The sequence below is a fragment of the Phacochoerus africanus genome, chromosome 3 (genome assembly GCF_016906955.1).
Source record: "Phacochoerus africanus isolate WHEZ1 chromosome 3, ROS_Pafr_v1, whole genome shotgun sequence".
Classification (NCBI taxonomy): Eukaryota; Metazoa; Chordata; class Mammalia; order Artiodactyla; family Suidae; genus Phacochoerus; species Phacochoerus africanus.
Genome location: NC_062546.1, coordinates 15,325,195 through 15,344,022, shown reverse-complemented (window position 1 = coordinate 15,344,022; position 18,828 = coordinate 15,325,195). Strand labels below are relative to the sequence as shown.

General features: G+C 50.8%; 1 protein-coding gene across 1 annotated transcript; it reads left to right on the top strand.

The window, feature by feature from the left end:
- WFDC2 (WAP four-disulfide core domain 2) lies at window positions 1–8,259 on the top strand. The gene is made up of 4 exons (XM_047771009.1): window positions 1–158; window positions 772–915; window positions 4,177–4,329; window positions 8,100–8,259. Exons 1-3 carry the CDS (start codon window positions 83–85, stop codon window positions 4,326–4,328), a joined length of 372 nt encoding a protein of 123 aa, XP_047626965.1. The 5' UTR covers window positions 1–82; the 3' UTR covers window position 4,329; window positions 8,100–8,259.
- The last annotated feature ends 10,569 nt before the right edge of the window (window positions 8,260–18,828 follow it).

Below are 18,828 nucleotides of genomic sequence, written 5' to 3'. Positions count from 1 at the left end.
CACCCCACGCCCCCCCAGGAACGCGGTTAAATCCCCTCTTCCGGACGGCGCTGCACTCCTGCACCCCGCCCTGGCCAGCACCATGCCTGCCTGCCGCCTGGGTCTGCTGGTCGCCTCCCTCCTCCTTGGCCTGCTGCTGGGCCTCCCCCCAGTCACAGGTGAGTGGGGCGGGGAGACGCCTGGCGCCCAGAGAGGCCGAACCAGGAGCGCCAGGATGGAGCCCGCCAGAGGCTTAACCTCTCTTGGGACAGAGAAGTGAGGATCCGAGGGCAGAAGTGGGGAGATCCATAAAGACTAAAATGTGGGGAGCCCTCGTGTCTAGAGGGGGTGACCCTTGGAGCTCTGGGTGTGTTGTCCACGGTGCTGGAAGTGGGGAGACCACTGAAAGCTGACATTTGGCGAGGGTGGGAGGGGGACTCTTTGCTGATTGTGGAGACTGGGGGGGAGGGAGGAGCTGGGCATGGGGGGTGCCCTTTGCCTGGACATGGGAAGACCCTAGACGCTCAGCTGTGCGGGGGTCCCCTAAGGATTGCGGGCTTAGAAGCCAATGGTTAGGTGACTCCTGTCCTCCCAGGTGTGGGGACCCTGTCCTGGAGGTGGGGCTCTCTGAAGGCGGCGGGGCGGGGGGGGGGGGCGGTGCCCAGGGCCAGAATCGCAGAATTCCTGAGAGATGGAGGTTAGGCCCCCCCCCCCCCCGCCACCGCCCCGGACAGGAGGTGGGCATCCTCTGGGAGGGGGGACTGCCACCCCCCGCGACCGTCCACCTCGCAGGCACAGGAGCAGAGAAAAGCGGCGTGTGTCCCGCGGTGGAGGTGGACCTGAACTGTACGCAGGAGTGCCTCTCGGATGAGGACTGCGCCAACAACCTCAAGTGCTGCAGGGCCGGCTGCGCCACCATCTGCCAGATGCCCAATGGTAACCCCAGGGGACCCGCGCCGGGCGGGGCGGTGCAGCGGGGGTTGGGAGGAGGAGGGAGTGCCCAGTTCCCTTCCGGGAACCGGGGCGCGACCCACCCAAGGGTCCCTGCCCAGGTCGAGGTGGATGGAACCAGATCAGCCTGTGCTTTGCCTCCCATGGCCCCCGTGAGATCTAGGTGCTAGGTGTCGCTGAAGCACAGACAGGGGGTGGGGTTGGGGTGGGGTGGGGGAGGGAAGTCCCCCACTCCTCCCTGGATTCCTTACTCTGCTGTGTGAGAGACTTCCGGGAGGCACCGCGGGGCCGTTGTTCCGGAGCATTGCTTTCTGAGATCAGGGGACCCGGTTAGAAGTTTCCTCCTGGCTGACATTAGTCCTTGGACAGCCTGGGGCTGCTCCGGGGCTGGGTCCCAAAGCATAGGGCCCTCATCCCTATGGGAGTCCCTATCCTGGGGGCTCCCCCTGTCCTGGGGTAAGGACTGGACTCCTGGCCGGGCAAGACGCCTTGAATTCCTTGTCCAGGTGGAGATTTCCCAGGCTTAGAAGAGCAACCAGCCCATCAAAGTTGAATGTAAGGCTTCAGGGAGAGGAAGTTGCACCACCATCCTTGGCGGGACAGAAGCCATAGCATAGGGGGTTCCCTTTTCCCTGGGTGATGGGAAGAAATCAGGACCCCCTCCCTGAGTGCCCCTCCCCCTTCTTCATCTTTTTCTTTTGTCTTTTTAGGGCTGCACCCTCAGCATATGGAGGTTCCCAGGCTAGGGGTTGATTGGAGCTGTGGCTGCTGGCCTATGCCACAACCACAGCGACTAGAGGTCCGAGCCAAATCTGTGACCTACAACACAGCTCACTGCACGCTGGATCTTTAAACCCACAGAGTGAGGCCAGGGATAGAACCTGCGTCCTCATGGATGCTAGGCAAACTTGTTTCATCTGAGCCACGATGGGAACTGCTCCCCCTTCTTCATCTTTACGATTTTTTTTTTTTTTTTGCTATTTCTTGGGCCGCTCCCGCGGCATATGGAGGATCCCAGGCTAGGGGTCTAATCGGAGCTGCAGCCAGGCCAGAGCCACAGCTACGCTGGATCCGAGCCGCGTCTGCAACCTACACCACAGCTCACGGCAACGCTGGATCGTTAACCCACTGAGCAAGGGCAGGGACCGAACCCGCAACCTCATGGTTCCCAGTCGGATTCATTAACCACTGCGCCACCAGGGGAACTCCCCTTCTTCATCTTTAAAAGCCTCCCTTCCACTCTAGGGACTGAGTGAGGGGGAAAGTGTGTGCAGCTCGCCTGTCCTGTACAGGAACGGCTAGAGGTCAGCACTGTCCAGCAGGCTATGCGGCTCCCATCAGAGCAGGAAGTGGCCGGAGACAGCGTGGACCCCCAGCTTCTCATGTTCAGGGGGAAAAACTGAGGACAGGAAGCAGGGACAGGACCTGGGCCCCAAGGTGTTGGGCTCACTGGTCTTTACCCAGAAGGTCGCCCCTGTGATGGTCCTATCTGGTGATTCCTCTCGATGCCCCCAGGGGCTGGAAGGTGATAAGGACAGACTCAGACACTCCTGGGGGTTGGGGGGAGGGAGGATGGGCCCATCAGGGGCTGTTCTGGGTCTGGAGGCCTCTAACCTGGACCCGAGGAAGGAGGACCAGAAGGAGAGGTGGCCCCTGGGAGAGAAAGCGAGAGGCAGACAGACAGACGAGAGAGGAGGGAGAAAAGAGGGGTCTCGGCTGTTGCGGGGGCGGGCGAGGGGCAGTCCCTGCTGTTGCCTGGGCTCAGATGGACAAACCGAGAGAGGAGGAGGGCCAGGGCCAGATGGTCTCCTGAATGCGAGTCCTAGTTGTGCCCTCTGCTAGCTGTGGGTCCTGAGCCGGTGGCTTGACCTCTCTGAGCCTCTGCTTTCTCGTTGGCAAAAAGGGATGAGACGCTCAGGTGTTGCAGGACTGACCTGAGGCTAAATGAACCCTCCGTGGAGATGTCTCGGCAGGGAGCAGCGCTCCACACGCAGTGGCTTGTTTAGTGAGAACCCCGCCGCCAGTGCCCTTCTGTGCTGGGGCAGCTCGGGACTGAGAGCCCCTGCCCTTCTCTGGGCAGAGGGTGTCTGTGCAGGCGGGCAGCCCCTCCGGTCCTCTGCAGTGCCCCCCAGTTCTGTGCCTGTTTGACCTGGGGCTGGGCTTGCTCCTGGGGCTTCTGGGAAATGAGCCCAGCTCCCTTCTCCTTGACCCTGGGAGTGGAGCATGGGGTGTCTGTGTGTGGGGGTGTGGGTGTGGGTGTGTGGGTGGGTGTGGACATCGGAAGGCCGGGCTCGGGTGTTTGTTTTACTTCGGATCAGCAGTGTGGTGCTGGGCGATGCTTTCCTCTCTCTGGGCCCCCTTCCCTCCTGTGATGGGAACAGGGTAGAAACCTCCCCACAGAGGAGAAGAGATGAGCTGTGAGCATTAAAGGAGACAATAGGTTTACATAAAGGGTATTGTAATCGGCACAGCTTTGCAGTGGTAAATGTGTGTGTGTGTGTGTGTGTCTGTGTGTGTGCAGTCCTGGCTGTGTGTGTGGATGAGTGAATGTGTAACTGGGACTGAATATATAGGAGTGAAGAGATGGTGGGTGTGGAACTTCTCACCCATGCACTGGGCTTCACAGCTTACGATGCAGCAGAGTGCATGGTGCCCAGACTTGAAGCTAGATTCCTGGATTTAAATCCTGTCTCTACTCTGTACGACCTTAAGCAAATTACTTGATCTCCTGCTGCCTGAGTTTCCTCATCTGTAACATGAGGAAACAGTAACTGTTCCTTTCCCCTTCTTTTGGGATTTTTGTGAGGATTGGATGAGTTAATATGTCAAGTGGTGAGTGTTAACTGCTGTAATAGCTCGTTATTATTATTATTACAAAGCACTTTAGCTTTGCAGGGAGAAATTATGCATGCCTATTGCCTCCATGGCTTTCACAACAGCCCCATGACGTGGGCACCTTGGATCGCATGTGACACTTGAAGATATTGGGGCTCTGAGAGATTTCCAGTGCCAGGTCACCAAGTTAGGAAAAGGCAGCGCTGAGACTCAAAGTGAGGTCCTGCGATCCCAAACCACTGGGGGAGAGAGCAGAGGAGGGGGTGTTTTGGGCACTCTTCCAAGGTTCCCTGAGACCCACTCAGGCAGGCAGATCTCCTGTTTGTGAATCCAGGGGAAGGTCAAGTGTGGAGACACATTCATCTCCCTGGGTCCCCTCTGCCCACTCTCCTGACTCCTTTTTCTTTGCAGAAAAGGAGGGCTCCTGCCCTCAGGTGGACATCGCCTTTCCCCAGCTCGGCCTCTGCCTGGACCAGTGCCAGGTGGACAGTCAGTGTCCCGGCCAGTTGAAATGCTGCCGCAATGGTTGCGGGAAGGTGTCCTGCGTCACACCTGTCTTCTGAGGTAGGTGCCCGGGTCGGGGGTGGTGGTGGGGACCTGGATGCCCAGATGTGATGACACCTGCAGAAGGCTGAAAAGGAGGACCTGAGCTGACACACTGCTGTTCACTTAGCATGCCGTGCTGTCCTTTGAGTTACTTTCATCCGCTCCATAGATACTCACCGAGCATCTATCCCGTGCCCTGCACCGCTCTAGGTGCTGGGGTCACTCTGTGAATGAACTCATTGGACAACAATTTCTCTCTGATGGGTTTTATGGGCTAATGAATGGCAAGCAAAGTGACGAAGCAAGTATATTCTGTAGGAGGTTAGAAGGAGATCAATGCCCTGGAGAAAAAGAAAACTCAAGGCAGATAAGCAGCGGGGGCACAGCAGGGAGAAATATTGCAATTTTTTCATGCCCCCTCCAAGAAGCCAGTGTTTGAACAGACTTGATGGAAATGATGGAGGGAGCCCTAAGCAAGGAGAAAGTTCCAGGCAGAGGGGGCAGCAGGTGTGAAGCGGTACCATCCTTGCTGAGTTTCAGGAAAAGCCAGAAGGAGCCTGGTGATCAACTGGAGGGCAATAGATGAGAGGGTCAGAGGGGTAAATGGTAACGGGAGGGACCTGATCCAGCACAGAAGGACTTTGGTCTTGACCCAGAGATGCTGGGTCCTTGGAAATGGACATGTCCTAACTTAGTTTTTTTGTTTTTGTTTTTTTTTTTTTGTCTTTTTGCCATTTCTTGGGCCGCTCCTGCGGCATATGGAGGTTCCCAGGCTAGGGGTCGAATCGGAGCTGTAGCCACTGGCCTACCCCACAGCCACAGCAACGCAGGATCCGAGCCGCATCTGCAACCTACACCACAGCTCACGGCAACACCGGATCGTTAACCCACAGAGCAAGGCCAGGGATCGAACCCGCAACCTCATGGTTCCTAGTCGGATTCGTTAACCACTGCGCCACCACGGGAACTCCCCTAACTTAGATTTAAAAGGACTCCTCTGGCTGCTGTGTGGACACCTTAGACCAGCCATAGAAGAAGCAAGAGGGACCAGCTAGGAGGTTCCTGCCAGAGGCCAGGTGGGAGATGACGGACTGGGTGACCTGAGTGGCTGGGTTTGAGACATATGGGAGGGTAGGTGGGACAAGATTTGCTGATGAATTGGGCCATGAGAAGTTTTACTTCTTTTCCCCTTAACACCCGAGCAAATAAGCCAGCAGCTGGCGGAGCAGATCTGTCCTGGAAGGAGAAAGTGCCCAGAGGACTTCAGGAATTAGGAAGCTCTTTGCAAGGCCAATGCCAGGCAGCAGAGTTGACCTTTACCTTTGCAAGCTTGGCTTTTCAGGACAAACCTGGTAGAGATCCATTCATTTCAGGTCAATTTCACAAATGCCTCTTGGAGTGTGTGGAGCACTTGCTCTGTGGCAGGCAGGGCTCTGAGCTGCAAGGAGGATTATGGAGCCTCTCTTTCCCCACATCCAGTTGAAAATAAAACAATATTAAGTCGTAAAGCAAGCATAGGAATGTAAAGAGAGGGGAGGTCCCATCGTGGCACAGTGGAAACAAATCCGACTGGGAACCACAAGGTTTCAGGCTCGATCCCTGGCCTCGCTCAATGGGTTATAAGGATCCGGCGTCGCCATGAGCTGTGGTGTAGGTCAAAGATGCGGCTCAGATCTGGTGTTGCTGTGACTGTGGTGTAGGCTGGCAGCTGTAGCTCCAGTCGGACCCCTAGCCTGGGAACCTCCATATGCTGTGAGTGCAGCCCTCAAACCAAAAAAAAAAAAAAAAAAAAAAAAACAGAGAAACAAAACCCGAGGGACATGCTTCATCAGCCCACAGGGGGACCAACAGAATGCTGCCAGCTCTGTGCCAGGTGCCGGGACAGAAGGTGACCACTGCCCTTCCTCCCTGAGCTTGCAGCCCTGAGGCTGAAATGGACAGAGGGATGGACACTCCCAGAGCCTGTAGCCAGCGCTGCAGTGGAGGGCAGGGGGGTGTGTGATGGGGACACAGGAGGAAAACCTCACCCCGGTGGGCATGGAAGAAGGAGGAAGCAGGCTTAGAAGGGACCCTGAGCCAGGCCTGAAGGATGAGTGAAAGGTCAGTAGTGGGGTCAAGTACAGAGGTGGGGAGGCTGTTTCAGGCAGAGGGAACAGGACAAGCAGGAGCCTGAAGGGCCCTTTGGCTGAAATCTCACTGTTGATGGTGCTGCTTCTGACGAGTGCTCAGCCACGGGACTGGCGGCTCAGTGATGGAACCTGCTATTTCCAGGATGTGAGGACCGAGACCCAGGCCCCCAGCTGGCTATTTCGGTGCCTAAGAGAGAACCACAGTCTCCCAGGGCCCAGAGCTCTTTGGTGATGCCAGCTGCCTCTCGCCTCCCTGAGTGCCAGCAGCAGGGGCTGGGCTTGCAGTCTAGGAGACTTGGATTCATGTCTTTGGGTTTTTTTTTTCCTTTGGTGTTTTTGTTTTTGTGTTTTGCTTTTTAGGGCCGCACCCGCGGCATATGGAAGTTCCCAGGCTAGGGGTCCAGTCGGAGCTTCAGCTGCCAACCTACACCACAGCCTCAGCAACACAGGATCTGAGTCATGTCTGTGACCTACACCACAGCTTGTGGCAAAGCTGGATCCTTAACCCACTGGGTGAGGCCAGGGATTGAACTCTCATCCTCATGGATACTAGTGGGTTTCTTAACCTGCTGAGCCAGATGGGAACTCCTAGAAGACCTAAACTCAACTTTCAGCTCTGACGCTTTTCTAGCCCTTTTCACCTCCCTGAGCTGCGAGTATTTTGCTTATAAAATGGGATAAATAGGAATTCCCTGGTGGCTCAGTGGGTTAAGGACCCAGCATTGTGCCATGGTATGGCTTTGACCCCTGGTCCAGGGACTTCTGAATGCTGTGGGCATGGCCAAAAAAAGCAGGGGCAGGGGGTATAAGTAAGATATTTTGATCAGCTAATCCCAGCTTAACCTAGGGAGTGGGGACATGGTGGAACTTTCTGATGGTAGAGGGATTCTTCGGGAGATAAATGACAGTGGCCTCTCAGGAGCATCGCAATGGTCAGCGAGGACCATGGTATTCCCAGGTGTGTCCTGCGAATGGTCAGAAGCAGAAGAAGTGAGTCTAGGACCTTCTGAGAAGTGTGGGCAGAGCCCCAGAGCCTGAAGAAGGTGAAAGCTTTGGGAGTCCCTGTTGTGGCTCAGCAGGTTAAGAAGCTGATTAGTATCCATGAGGATGCAAGTTCAATCCCTGGCCTTGCTCAGTGGGTTAATGATCCAACGTTGCTGTGGCTGTGGCGGCTGTAGTTCCAATTCTACCTCTAGCCTGGGAACTTCCATATGCTGCAGGTGCGCCACCCCCCACCAAAAAAAAAAGGTCAGGCTTTGCTGGGGTGGGGTACCATGGAGTGGGAGGAGCTTTGGTCCAGAATTTAAGGCACAGGACTCGTGTCTAGTATCATGGATATTGGGGGTTTTTTTGTTTGTTTGTTTTTTGTTTTTGTCTTTTCTAGAGCCGCACCCTCGGCATATGGAGGTTCCCAGGTTAGAGGTCGAATTGGAGCTGTAGCCACTGGCCTACGCCAGAGCCACAGCAATGTGGGATCCGAGCCGAGTCTGTGACCTACACCACAGCTCACGGCAACGCTGGATCCTTAACCCTCTGAGCAAGGCCAGGGATCAAACCCGCAACCTCATGGTTCCTAGTCGGATTCATTAACCACTGAGCCACGACGGGATCTCCATGGATATCGTTGCTGATGGTTTTATAACGATTTTCTTCCTCCAGCTCCAGCCACCACAGCCTGAGGCATGGGGGAGTGGGAGATCCTGCCTGGCCCTGTCTCTCTGGCTCCAGCCAGCCCTCCTCTCTTTCTGGCCTCTGCACTTGCTCCTGAGCTGACCACAGCTGCTTCTTTTACCAACCAATAAAGTGATCACTTCCAGCACTGGCGGGGCTGTGGCCTCTGTTCTTACTATCCTGGCCCATTCCTCCGGAGACTCTGGGTTGAGATCGAGGAGGGGGAGGGGGAGGGAGGAGGGGAAGGGGGAGGGGCAACCAGATCAGCCAGGCACAGAGTCTGGCAAGAGGTCAGCTCTGACACAATGAACATGCATTCAGGGCACTTCTGTGGGCGGCAGCGCTTCCCCAGGTGAATCAGCCCTCAGCGGCTGTTGGAAGAGAGACCTGGGGCTCAGAGAGGGGACAGAATCTTTCCTAAGTCGCTGCGATTCCTTGCTGGGGGTTCTGATAACGGCAGCAGCGTGTGTGCCAGATGCAGCCTGGCTTGTGAGATCTGGATCCATCAGATGACACAAATTAGTTGATGACAGTCTCATGTCAGACACTGGGCTCCACTAAATTACCTGCCTGGGGCCACACAGAAAAAAAGATGGCAGAGCCCGGGTCCTTTGTTGTAGTTGCTTTTAAAAATCAAAATGTTGGAATTACCATTGTGACTCAGCGGGTTAAGAACCTGACTAGCTAGCATCCATGAAGACGCAGGTTTGATCCCTGGCCTCGCTCAGTGGGCTAAGGATGGGGCATTGCTGTGAACTGTGGTGTAGGTTGCAGACAGACGCAGCTCAGATCCCTCATTGCTGTGGCTGTGGTGTAGGCCAGCAGCTGTAGGTCTGATTCGACCCTGGGAACATCCATATGCCGCGCGTATGGCCCTAAAAAGGAAAAGAAGAATCAGACTGTTATTTTACTATTTTGTATAAAGAATATATTACATGGGCCAAAATTCAAAAGATAAAAAATGAATACATAAAAAAAGCACTTTTCGTCCTTGGCACTCTCCCTCCGCCCACAGCCACTCGCTTTCTTCTTCTTCGTGGCTGTGATGTTCAGTGCCTGATGTGGGATCTCAGTTCCTAGACCAGAGATTGAACCGGAGCTGCAGTGGTGAAAGCGCTGAGTCCTAAACACTAGACCACCAGGAAACTCCCCAGTTCATTGTTTTCTGTGGAGGCCCCGAGGGCAACCAGTTTCTTGTGTCTTCTTTCCAAGACAGAGCTCCAGCTCACTCTCTCGCTTCTTCTCTCTCTAGCCCCTTTTTATCCCCCATCCCTTCTTTCTTTTTTTGAGAGGTACCACATTCATTTAATCTACACTGAGGTACACATGACAAACATCAGAACCTTGAGAGCAGATTTCTGAAGATAAGTGCCTTGTAAGCATATTTTATTTAAGAGCATTGGCAATGGCAATCACAAGCACCCTTCTTTCTATAGCTATTTTTCCTCTCCTTCTCTTCCTCTTAGCTCTATAATCTCTCTCCATCTCTCTAGGGATATGTAGATAGAAAATTCTCCTCTATTGCACCTTGTTACATGAAATATACACTACAGCCATTGTGTTGTTTTGGGCTTTCTTCACTTAATATGACTTGACAAGCGCTCACAGCATAAAGGATTTCTTCTTGCTTTTCTATGGCTGTATAGTATTCCACTGTTTGGATGTGCACAATTTATTTCAGTGACTGTTTAGGTTGCTGTCAACATTTTACACATCTAGATTTGCACCGGAGTCTGATGATACCAGAGTCCCATGCTGGTTCCACTGCAGTGATTTCTCACTTTAATCCCTGAGCCAAGAAGGAATAGTAATAACTCTGGAACCCCAGGGTATGGTTTATGTCCTTCTCTGCTCCTCCACCCACTGTGGAATGTGAAAGATCGGAGCAGCGGGAGCAGGATGGTCTGGAGACCGAAAGCTTGGTGGCTTGGAGTTTGGCCACCTTATCTTTCTCATCCTGTTTTGGGTCCCTGCCCCAGGCTGTGAACCAAGGGCTTCTCCATCCATCCCTAGGGGGCTACAGGTGAGCAAGTCTACTGGACGGGAGTGAAGGTGCTCAGTGCATAAGGCTGTTCTTGCCAATAGGTGGCAGTATAGCTTTTCTCCTAGCGTTCCCTGTTCTGGTTTCTATCCTTCTCCAGGGTCCCGTCTCCCCAGTCCCTCTAGGCAGAAACGAAAGCTGCCAGTGATGGGCTGTGTAGGTAGAGTCGTTAAGGACTACGTGTGGCTACCACCCCTTCCACTTTCCCCTTACTTCCCCCAACTTTGCATTCTGAAAAAGAGCCCTGGGCAGGGTCTTGTCTAACTCAGGGATGGCAGAGGCGTGTGCCTTTTGTATGCCCACCATCATTTTGTCCATCAGCACTCAAGCCACAAAACATGATCACTCGTGCTGCTCCTCGCCAGCGATGCTTAGCTTTGGCTGCGAGGACAGCTCCCAGGGCCAGGAATCCTGGTATACCGCCGTCCCTCCGGAGCTCAGGGCAGGGTCTCTTCCCACACTTACCGTCTGCCATCTCCAACAGCAGACTGCTTTGCTGTCGTCTCCAAACCTGATCTCTAGTCCAGAGGGCTGGGTACGGTAAAACCTGTGTAGAAACAAACATCTATTCTTCAGCCAAGTGCAGGTTGAGGGTTAGAAGGATAATAGAAAGTTGCACATGAGGGAGCAGAGCTTAAAAAATGAAGTTCTAAAGACAGACCAGTAGAGGACAGCCCAGCCTGAGGACCAGCGTAAACAGAGTCCTCAGCTCATTCAGGAAATATTTATTGAGTACCTACTATGTGTTCTGTTCTAGGTGGTGGGGATTTGACATCAAGGAGGTGTGAGATGTGTGCATTTACGTGTGTGTGTTCGCACATGCACGTGTGTGTGTGTGTGTGTGTAGGGTGGGGGGAATAGTCAATAAATGAATGAGCCAACACATGTGTAACATGTCAGGTGGCGGGAAGATCACGGCGAACTATAAAGTTGAGCAAGAGGTCTGGTGGGTCAAGGGGATGGGATAGAGGTCTTGCCTTAAAGAAGGTCTTCAGGGAAGGTCTTTCCTCCACTGTCATTCAAGTCATGAGCTGAGTGAAGAAGGCCATGAGCCACGTGGAATCCATGCGCAGAGCGGTCCAGACCGAGGACACGTCCGGGGCTAAGGACCTGAGGTCAGAGGGTGTACGAGGTGCTTGAGGATCATGGCTGGAGTGATGAGTGGTTGGGAGCATGAGGGGTGGCGGGGTCAGAGAGGAACTGTGGGCACAGATCACAGAGGGCTATGTGGTCCCTACGAGGACTTTGCCTTTTATTCGGAGGAATTTAGGAGCCCGGAGAGGGGTTTGAGCAGAGTGATGATGTTCTCCGACTTACTTTTGAAAGACATCCTTCTGGGAGTTCCCAGGTGGTGCAGTGAGTTAAAGACCTGTTGTTGTCACTGCGGTGGGTGGCTTGGCTCGGCCTGGGTTTGATCCCTGACCCTGTAACTTCCGCCTGCTGTGGATGGGCCAAAAGAAAAGAAAGAGAAAAGAAAAAGGTCTGGGAGGTCCCATCTCGCTGCAGCAGAAACGAATCTGACTAGGAACCATGAGGTTGCGTGTTCGATCCCTGGACTCGCTCAGTGGGTTAAGGATCTGGTGCTGCCGTGAGCTGTGGTGTGGCTGGGATCCTGTGTTGCTGTGGCTGTGGCGCAGGCCTGCAGCTGTAGCTCCAGTTGGATCCCTAGCCTGGGAACCTCCATATGCCACGGGTGTGGCCCTAAAAACTAATTTAAAAAAAAAAAAAGGAAAAAGGTCCTCTGGCTGTTATGCTAAGAATGGACTCTGGGGGCGATGTGGAAGCAAGGATAGTAGTTAGGTTATCCAACAGAGCATGGAAGAAATGACTTCTTCTTCTTCTTTTTTTTTGCTTCACCTATTAATTTATATGATGCCCCCAAACTGCCAGCCTTACTGCCCTGGGAGCTAGGGCTGTACCAGCTATAGTGGCTCCCGAGGTTCCATTTGTCCTGTCCATTGATGCAGCTACCGGAAACCAACTCCTGAAATAATCATATCACAAGCACAATGCATACTCCCCTTCCTGTCCCATGACCACATTTACCCAGCTGATAATTCTCCTACAAGGTCATGGCAAAAGTGAGAGGAGGAGGAAAACGTAAACACAGAATGATGGCTGACAACTCTTCAGCCTTTCATTCGGTGCTGCCATCTGTTGGTAAGGGTCTGGTTTGTTTAGCTATTAAGGATGGTACCTGGGGGGAGCTGCAATATCCCTCTCAGCCACGGAAGAGCGTGGCATTCATAGATTCTGCCTGCAGGGCGCAGAGGTCCTAGACCCAGAAGTCTCCTTCTATCCCCCCAGCTGGGAGATCAACCCCGACGAAGCCCAGGGCCCAGCCAAACCAGGTCATTGAATGAAAAGATGGGGTCCCCTAGAGCCTAGAGCTACTGTACCCTGGTGTTTGCAGCCCTCACACATTTTTTCTTTTCTTTTTTTTTTTAGCGTCTTTTTAGGGCCACACCTGTGGCATATGGAAGTTCCCAGGCTATAGGTTGAATCAGAGCTGCAGCCACCGGCCTACACCACAGCCACAGCAACACTGGACCTAAGCCACGTCTTCGACCTATACCACAGCTCACAGCAATGCCGGATCCTTAACCTACTGAGCAAGGCCAGGGATCGAACCTACAACCTCATGGTTCCTAGTCGGATTCATTAACCACTGCGCCACAACGGGAACTCCTGCCAGTTTGCTTTTTATTTTTTTGTTTTTTAGGGCCTCACTTGCAGCATGTGAAAGTTCCCAGGCTAGGGGTCGAATCAGAGTTGCAGCTGCCAGCCACAGACACAGCCACAGCCACAGCAATGCAGGATCTGAGCTGTGCCTTCAACCTACACCACAGCTCACGGCAACGCCAGATTCCCAACCCACTGAGCAAGGCCAGGGATCGAACCCATGTCCTCATGGATACTAGTCAGATTTGCTTCCGCTGCGCCACAACGGGAACTCTCAAGTTTGCTTTTTTCCATCAAGGAACTTACTTTCCTGACTTCCAGTGTCCTCATTGGTAAGATACAGATATTAATAAAATCTTCCTCTTCGGACTGTTGGAAATATTAAATGAGATAATGTACAGAAAGCACTTAATCTGGTTCCTGGCATATCATAAGTGTTTCCTAAGTGGCAACACTAAGTGGCAAAATTATTAAAATTTTGCTAGAAGGTATTATGTGTTGAAAGCTTTAAAATGCATGTCCTCTTTGACTGAGAAATTTCACTTTTTAGAATCTATCCTGATGAAACAAATGCTCGGCCTTACTTATAATATTGAGAAACCGTAAACAACCTTTGATCATGGAAGCTTGCTTAAATGAATTATGATCTATCCATTCCGGGAAAGCTCTATGCCTTTTAACGGTTATGCTGCAGAACATCTAATGACATAAGCAAATCTTCACTCAATATAGCTAACTGGTAAAAGCAGGTTATAAATCTGCTATAATGTATGCTCCTAAACTATGCTCATCCATTCTTCCTGGAACGTTCTTTTTTTTTTTTTTTTTTGGTCTTTTTGCCTTTTCTAGGACTGCTCCCACAGCATATGGAGGTTCCCAGGCTAGGGGTCGAATCGGAGCTGTAGACACCAGCCTACGCCAGAGCCACAGCAACACAGGGTCCGAGCCGCGTCTTCGACCTACACCACAGCTCACGGCAAGGCCAGATCTTTAACCCACTGCGCAAGGCCAGGGATCAAACCCGCAACCTCATGGTTCCTAGTCAGATTTGTTAACCACTGAGCCGCTATAGGAACTCCCCTGGAACGTTCTTTTAAAGGCTTTGAGAAGCGTGCTCATTTGGAAGATTTTCCTCCAGCAGGATTAAGAAATCCAATGAGCTGGAGTTCCCGTCGTGGCGCAGTGGTTAACGAATCCGACTAGGAACCATGAGGTTGCAGGTTCGGTCCCTGCCCTCGCTCAGTGGGTTAACGATCCGGTGTTGCCGTGAGCTCTCTGATTGAAGCTCTTGATGGAGGGTGAGGAGCAGAAGTGGGAGAGAGCCCCAGAGTTGCATGGTGGCACCTAGGTAGCCACCCAGCCTGGGTTGGCATTTTAGGGAGAAAGGGGACCCAGGTGGAGGAGTCTGATCCCACATTTAGCCCATTCATCCCTAACTTCTTGAGGTCCATGAGGCTGGTCCATTCTTGGAACAGAGCATCTGTCCAAAGCACGATTCTGCCTTTTTCCTTTGGCTTTATCTCATCTGAATTGATCAAAGACCACTTTCTTTCACTTCACTGTGGGAGTCCTGTTAACAGTGATGAAACAGCAGCTAATGTTTGAGTGCCTTTACCTTTCCAGGCACCACATGAAATACTTTTCTCTCACTACTTCTCTTGAAGCCACACAAGGTTCTTGCAAGGCTAAGAACCCCCTTTTATGGAGTTCCGTCTTGGCTCAGTGGGTTAGGGATCTGGCATTGTCACTGCTGTGGCTCTGGGTACAGCTGTGGTGTGGGTTCAATCCCTGGCCAGGGAATTTCCACATGCTGTGGGTGTGGCCCCCCAAAAGAGGAGCCCCCCCATTTGTAAGTGAGTTTAAGCTACTTGGCCATTGTTACATGGAGAGCGAATTTCAGGACCAGGACTGGGAACCTTGTCTGTTCAGCTCTAATAGCTTTTTTTCATTCATTCAACAAACACTGAGTTCCCACAGTGTGCCAGGCATAGATGTTGTCTCTCTCCCCACTGGGGGCTCCCAAGGAATTGGGGGAACAACAGACACACTGTTGTATAGAAAGGGGGCCCAACTTTGGTTTAGAGAGTCATTCTGTCTAGAGAATCACTCCAACTATCAGGGTTCAGCACGTTCCCCATCTACCTACTTTCTCAGATCCTCCAGAGATTCTGATCTTTTGGAAGACAAAGTCAGCATGCTTTAGTGGCACTTAGGGAGCCTCAGATCTGAAGTCCAAGGTTGAGCTTTTGAATCCAGGTGTTCCTGACCTTGAGTGAGTCATTTAACCTCTGTGAGCCTTAAGTTTTCTCATCTATAAATTGAGATTAATAAAGCTGGTTTAGCCTCTTTTTCCAGAACTGGCACAGGTGTTCAAAGAATATACAAGTTCTTCATACACTGTAAATGCACACACACGTGCCATGGTGCCTTTTTGGAAACGGGAGTGCTGACCAGATCAGTACCACATTTTGTCTCGACACAAATGTGTTACCCATCTCTGCACATTAGTGGTAACTCTTCCTTCTCTAAATCCCTTGACACCATGTCACTCATTCTGTGGCCATTGCTTCTCCCAACCAGAGTCCACACAATGTTGGGCCAACCCTCTCAGCACCTGCAGATCTTCACTGTATTTCCTTGAAGGCTCCTCCCAAGCCTGTCTTTCCACGTCTCCCTGGTACATCTTCTTTAGCACTTTGGTGGGTCTACCAGCATTATTCCCGGTATCTCTTTCCTTAGCTCTCTTAGGTGGTCAAATCAGTTCATCAGAAACCAAAATAGGAGTTCCCATCGTGGTTCAGTGATAACGAACCTGACTAGTATCCATGAGGACACAGGTTCAGTCCCTGGCCTCACTTAAGGTTAAGGATCCGGTGTTGCTGTGAGCTGTGGCATAGGTTGCAGACAAGGCTTGGATCCCGAGTTGCTGTGGCTATGGTTATAGGCCAGCAGCTACAGCTCCAATTCGACCCCTAGCCTGGGAACTTCCATATGCCAGGGTGCAGCCCTAAAAAAAAGAAAGAAAAGAAAGAAAGAAAGAGAGAAAGAGAGGAAGGAAGGAAGGAAGGAAGAAACCAAAATAATGGGAGAAGGAGGGCCCCAGGGAGTGAAGAAATTGGCATTGGCCATTCAGGCAGAGGCATGGCAAGACTGCCTATGGGTGCCCTTGGCTGAGAGCTTACTAGCGAGCTCCCTGTCCTAGAATGAGAATTGACCTTTTGACACACAACTCAGAAGAGCAGTTTTCATCTGCAAGGGGGGCAATTCTGCACCCCATCCCTATCAGTGTCTAGAGACATTTTTGAGTGACACAACTTGGGGATGAGGGCAGGGAAACTACTGGTAGAGGCCAGAGATGCTACTAATCATTCTTCAATGCACAGGACAGCCCCACAATGAAGAATTATCTGCCCCCAGTGCCAAAGTCAGGAAATCCTGCAGAAGAATTACGGATATAAATAATTTTTAAATTATAAAAGTATTTCCAACATTGGCAGCATGATATGGACTTCACGAAGTGAGAGCAGTGCTTAATGAGGTGTGCCTGTACTTATTTGGCTGAACAAGCCTTGTGGGTGGGTGCAGGAGGCACTGACCTTTCAAAAGTAGGCACTCTGTACCCGGTTGCCCTGGGGGATCTCTGGCCATGACTCAATGACTTGGCCTGTCCTCAGGTGATTTGGGTGTCATGGTTCCGCTAATTCCCAAAGATAAGGGCTAGGGTGAGATTTAGTAAAGGCACATGAAAGAAGCTAGCAGGAAGCTCTTGCTAGCTATCCAGTACTTATACTCATCAAAGGAGTCTTGCTAACCCTATGTCAACCGTGTGTGTGTGTGTGTGTGTGTGTGTGTGGAATGGATTAAATTACTTTTGATTGAGACCTAATGATTTTGCTGGTATAAGGATAGAGGAAGTCAATAAGGGTGGGATTTTGAAAATATATAATCTCTCCATTTAGATTATAACCTCCATGTAAAGTTTATCTTTTCTAGAAGGGGGAAGGAGAAGAGTATCACTTGAGCACCGGCTACATGTCAGAGAATTTTTTGCCTTTTGACTCATTACATTCTTATAAAAAGTCCTTAGAAGAGATATAATTATCCTCCCAAGACAATAAACAGGGCAAAGAAACAGGCCTCGAGAGAAGACTTGCTTACACACATTTATCACACATACATACCAAGAGAGTCTATTTCTATTTTCACCTTATTTATGTTCAAAATAAATGTCCAGTGGGGAAAAAGAAGCTCGATCACTTTAATAGCAGAGTCAATTTATGTCTTCAGAAATACAAGTAGAATTTTTGGCAGAGGACAATTTTTAGCGCTCTACGCCAAACAGCTTAAATATAAATAGGGACTTTAGAGTAGGGAGAAAAATGTCTCTAGAACTCAGAAGCCTGAAATTCTCCAATAAGAAATAGGAAATTCCACCATGGGGCTCCAGGTTAACCCCTTTCCTGGGAGCTATGCCCCTGTAAATTTGCCTCTGAAAGGTTGACTCATGAAGCTGTACCTACAGTTTATACTGTGTTTATTCTAATACGAATCTTTATTGTTTATGGAGTATCTCCTACATACCAGGCAGTATGCTACGCCCAATGCATAAATCATCTTGTGTGAGCGTCACAACAATTGGTTGGTACAGATTTTATTGTTTGTCATATTTCGTAGATGAGGAAACCATGACCCGGGGAAGTTAGGAGACATGCCCAAGTTTATTGGCCAGGCTGGGAGTGAATTTGCCTTTCTCTGACTCAGCCACCTGTTAAACCATTGTATGGTATCATTCTACCACCACCTTGCCAAGGAGCTCTGTCCTTCAGAAAGGCTTCTCCCTTCCATCATTTTTCCTACCCCAGAGAGGCCATCAAGTTTCCATGAACTCAATGCCTGTCCACTTCTAGGCTTTATTCCTTCTGGAAATGAAGTCTGGTAGAGGACGGAAGGAACTCATAATATAGGGAGTAGTTTTTGGTGTGGCAGAGAGAGATCCTGGGCCTAGAATGGAGTTAGAATTGGATATATAGGGAGTTCCCGTCATGGCTCAGTGGTAATGAACCCAACCAATATCCATGAGAACCTGGGTTCGATCCCTGGCCTTGCTCAGTGGGGTAAAGATCCAGAGTTGCCACGAGCCATGAGCTGTGGTGTGGGTGGGCGGTTGCATGTCCCGATTTGACCCCTAGTCTGGGAACTTCCATATGCTGTGGCTGTGGCCCTAAAAAGACAAAAACAAACAAACAAACAAAAATAATTGGATGTGTATCTATTCACTTAGTTTCCGGAAAATAGAGTAATTTTGTTCCGGTATAGCCCCTTTTCCTGCCCCATCCTTTGAGCGTTTGCAATCCGTATTATATTTATGTATGTCTTAGACCTGACAATACAATGCTATAAATTGCTTTAAACAATCTTATCCCTTTTAAAGGAATTAAGAGAAGAGCACACACACGTTTTTATATTTACCCACATATTTATCATTTCTGCTGTTCTTCATTCTTTCCTGCAGATCCAGATTATCATCTAGTGTCGTCTTGCATCCTTAAGGATCAGGTCTGGCAGTATCAAATGCTCTCAGTTCTCCCATTTATGGGGGAAAGTCTTCATTTTGCCTTTATTTTCTTTAATTGAACTTTTTTCATTTTTTTAAAGTTTTATTGAAGTATACTTGGTTTACAAGGTTGTGTTTACTCGAAATTTGTATTGCACTGAACGCAGATTCACATGCAGTTGTAACACATATTACCCTTCACCCAGTTCTGGCAACAGTGATATTTTGAAAAACCGTAGTCTGATATCAGATATCACAACTGGGATACTGACTTGAAACAACCCACTGATCTCACTCTGATTTCCATTTCCTTGTATCCATTCATGTGGGGGCGGGGGGGCACATGCACTTTTTTTTTTTTTGTCTTTTTGCCTTTTCTAGGGCCATTCCTGCGGCATATGGATGTTCCCAGGCTAGGGGTCCAATCGGAGCTGTAGCCG

Coding starts and splice junctions, on each gene's coding strand:
- WFDC2 (XM_047771009.1), top strand. CDS start 83: ATGCCTGCCTGCCGCCTGGGTCTGCTGGTCGCCTCCCTCCTCCTTGGC. Junction 159..771: donor GGGCCTCCCCCCAGTCACAG/GTGAGTGGGGCG, acceptor TCCACCTCGCAG/GCACAGGAGCAGAGAAAAGC. Junction 916..4,176: donor CATCTGCCAGATGCCCAATG/GTAACCCCAGGG, acceptor TTTTCTTTGCAG/AAAAGGAGGGCTCCTGCCCT.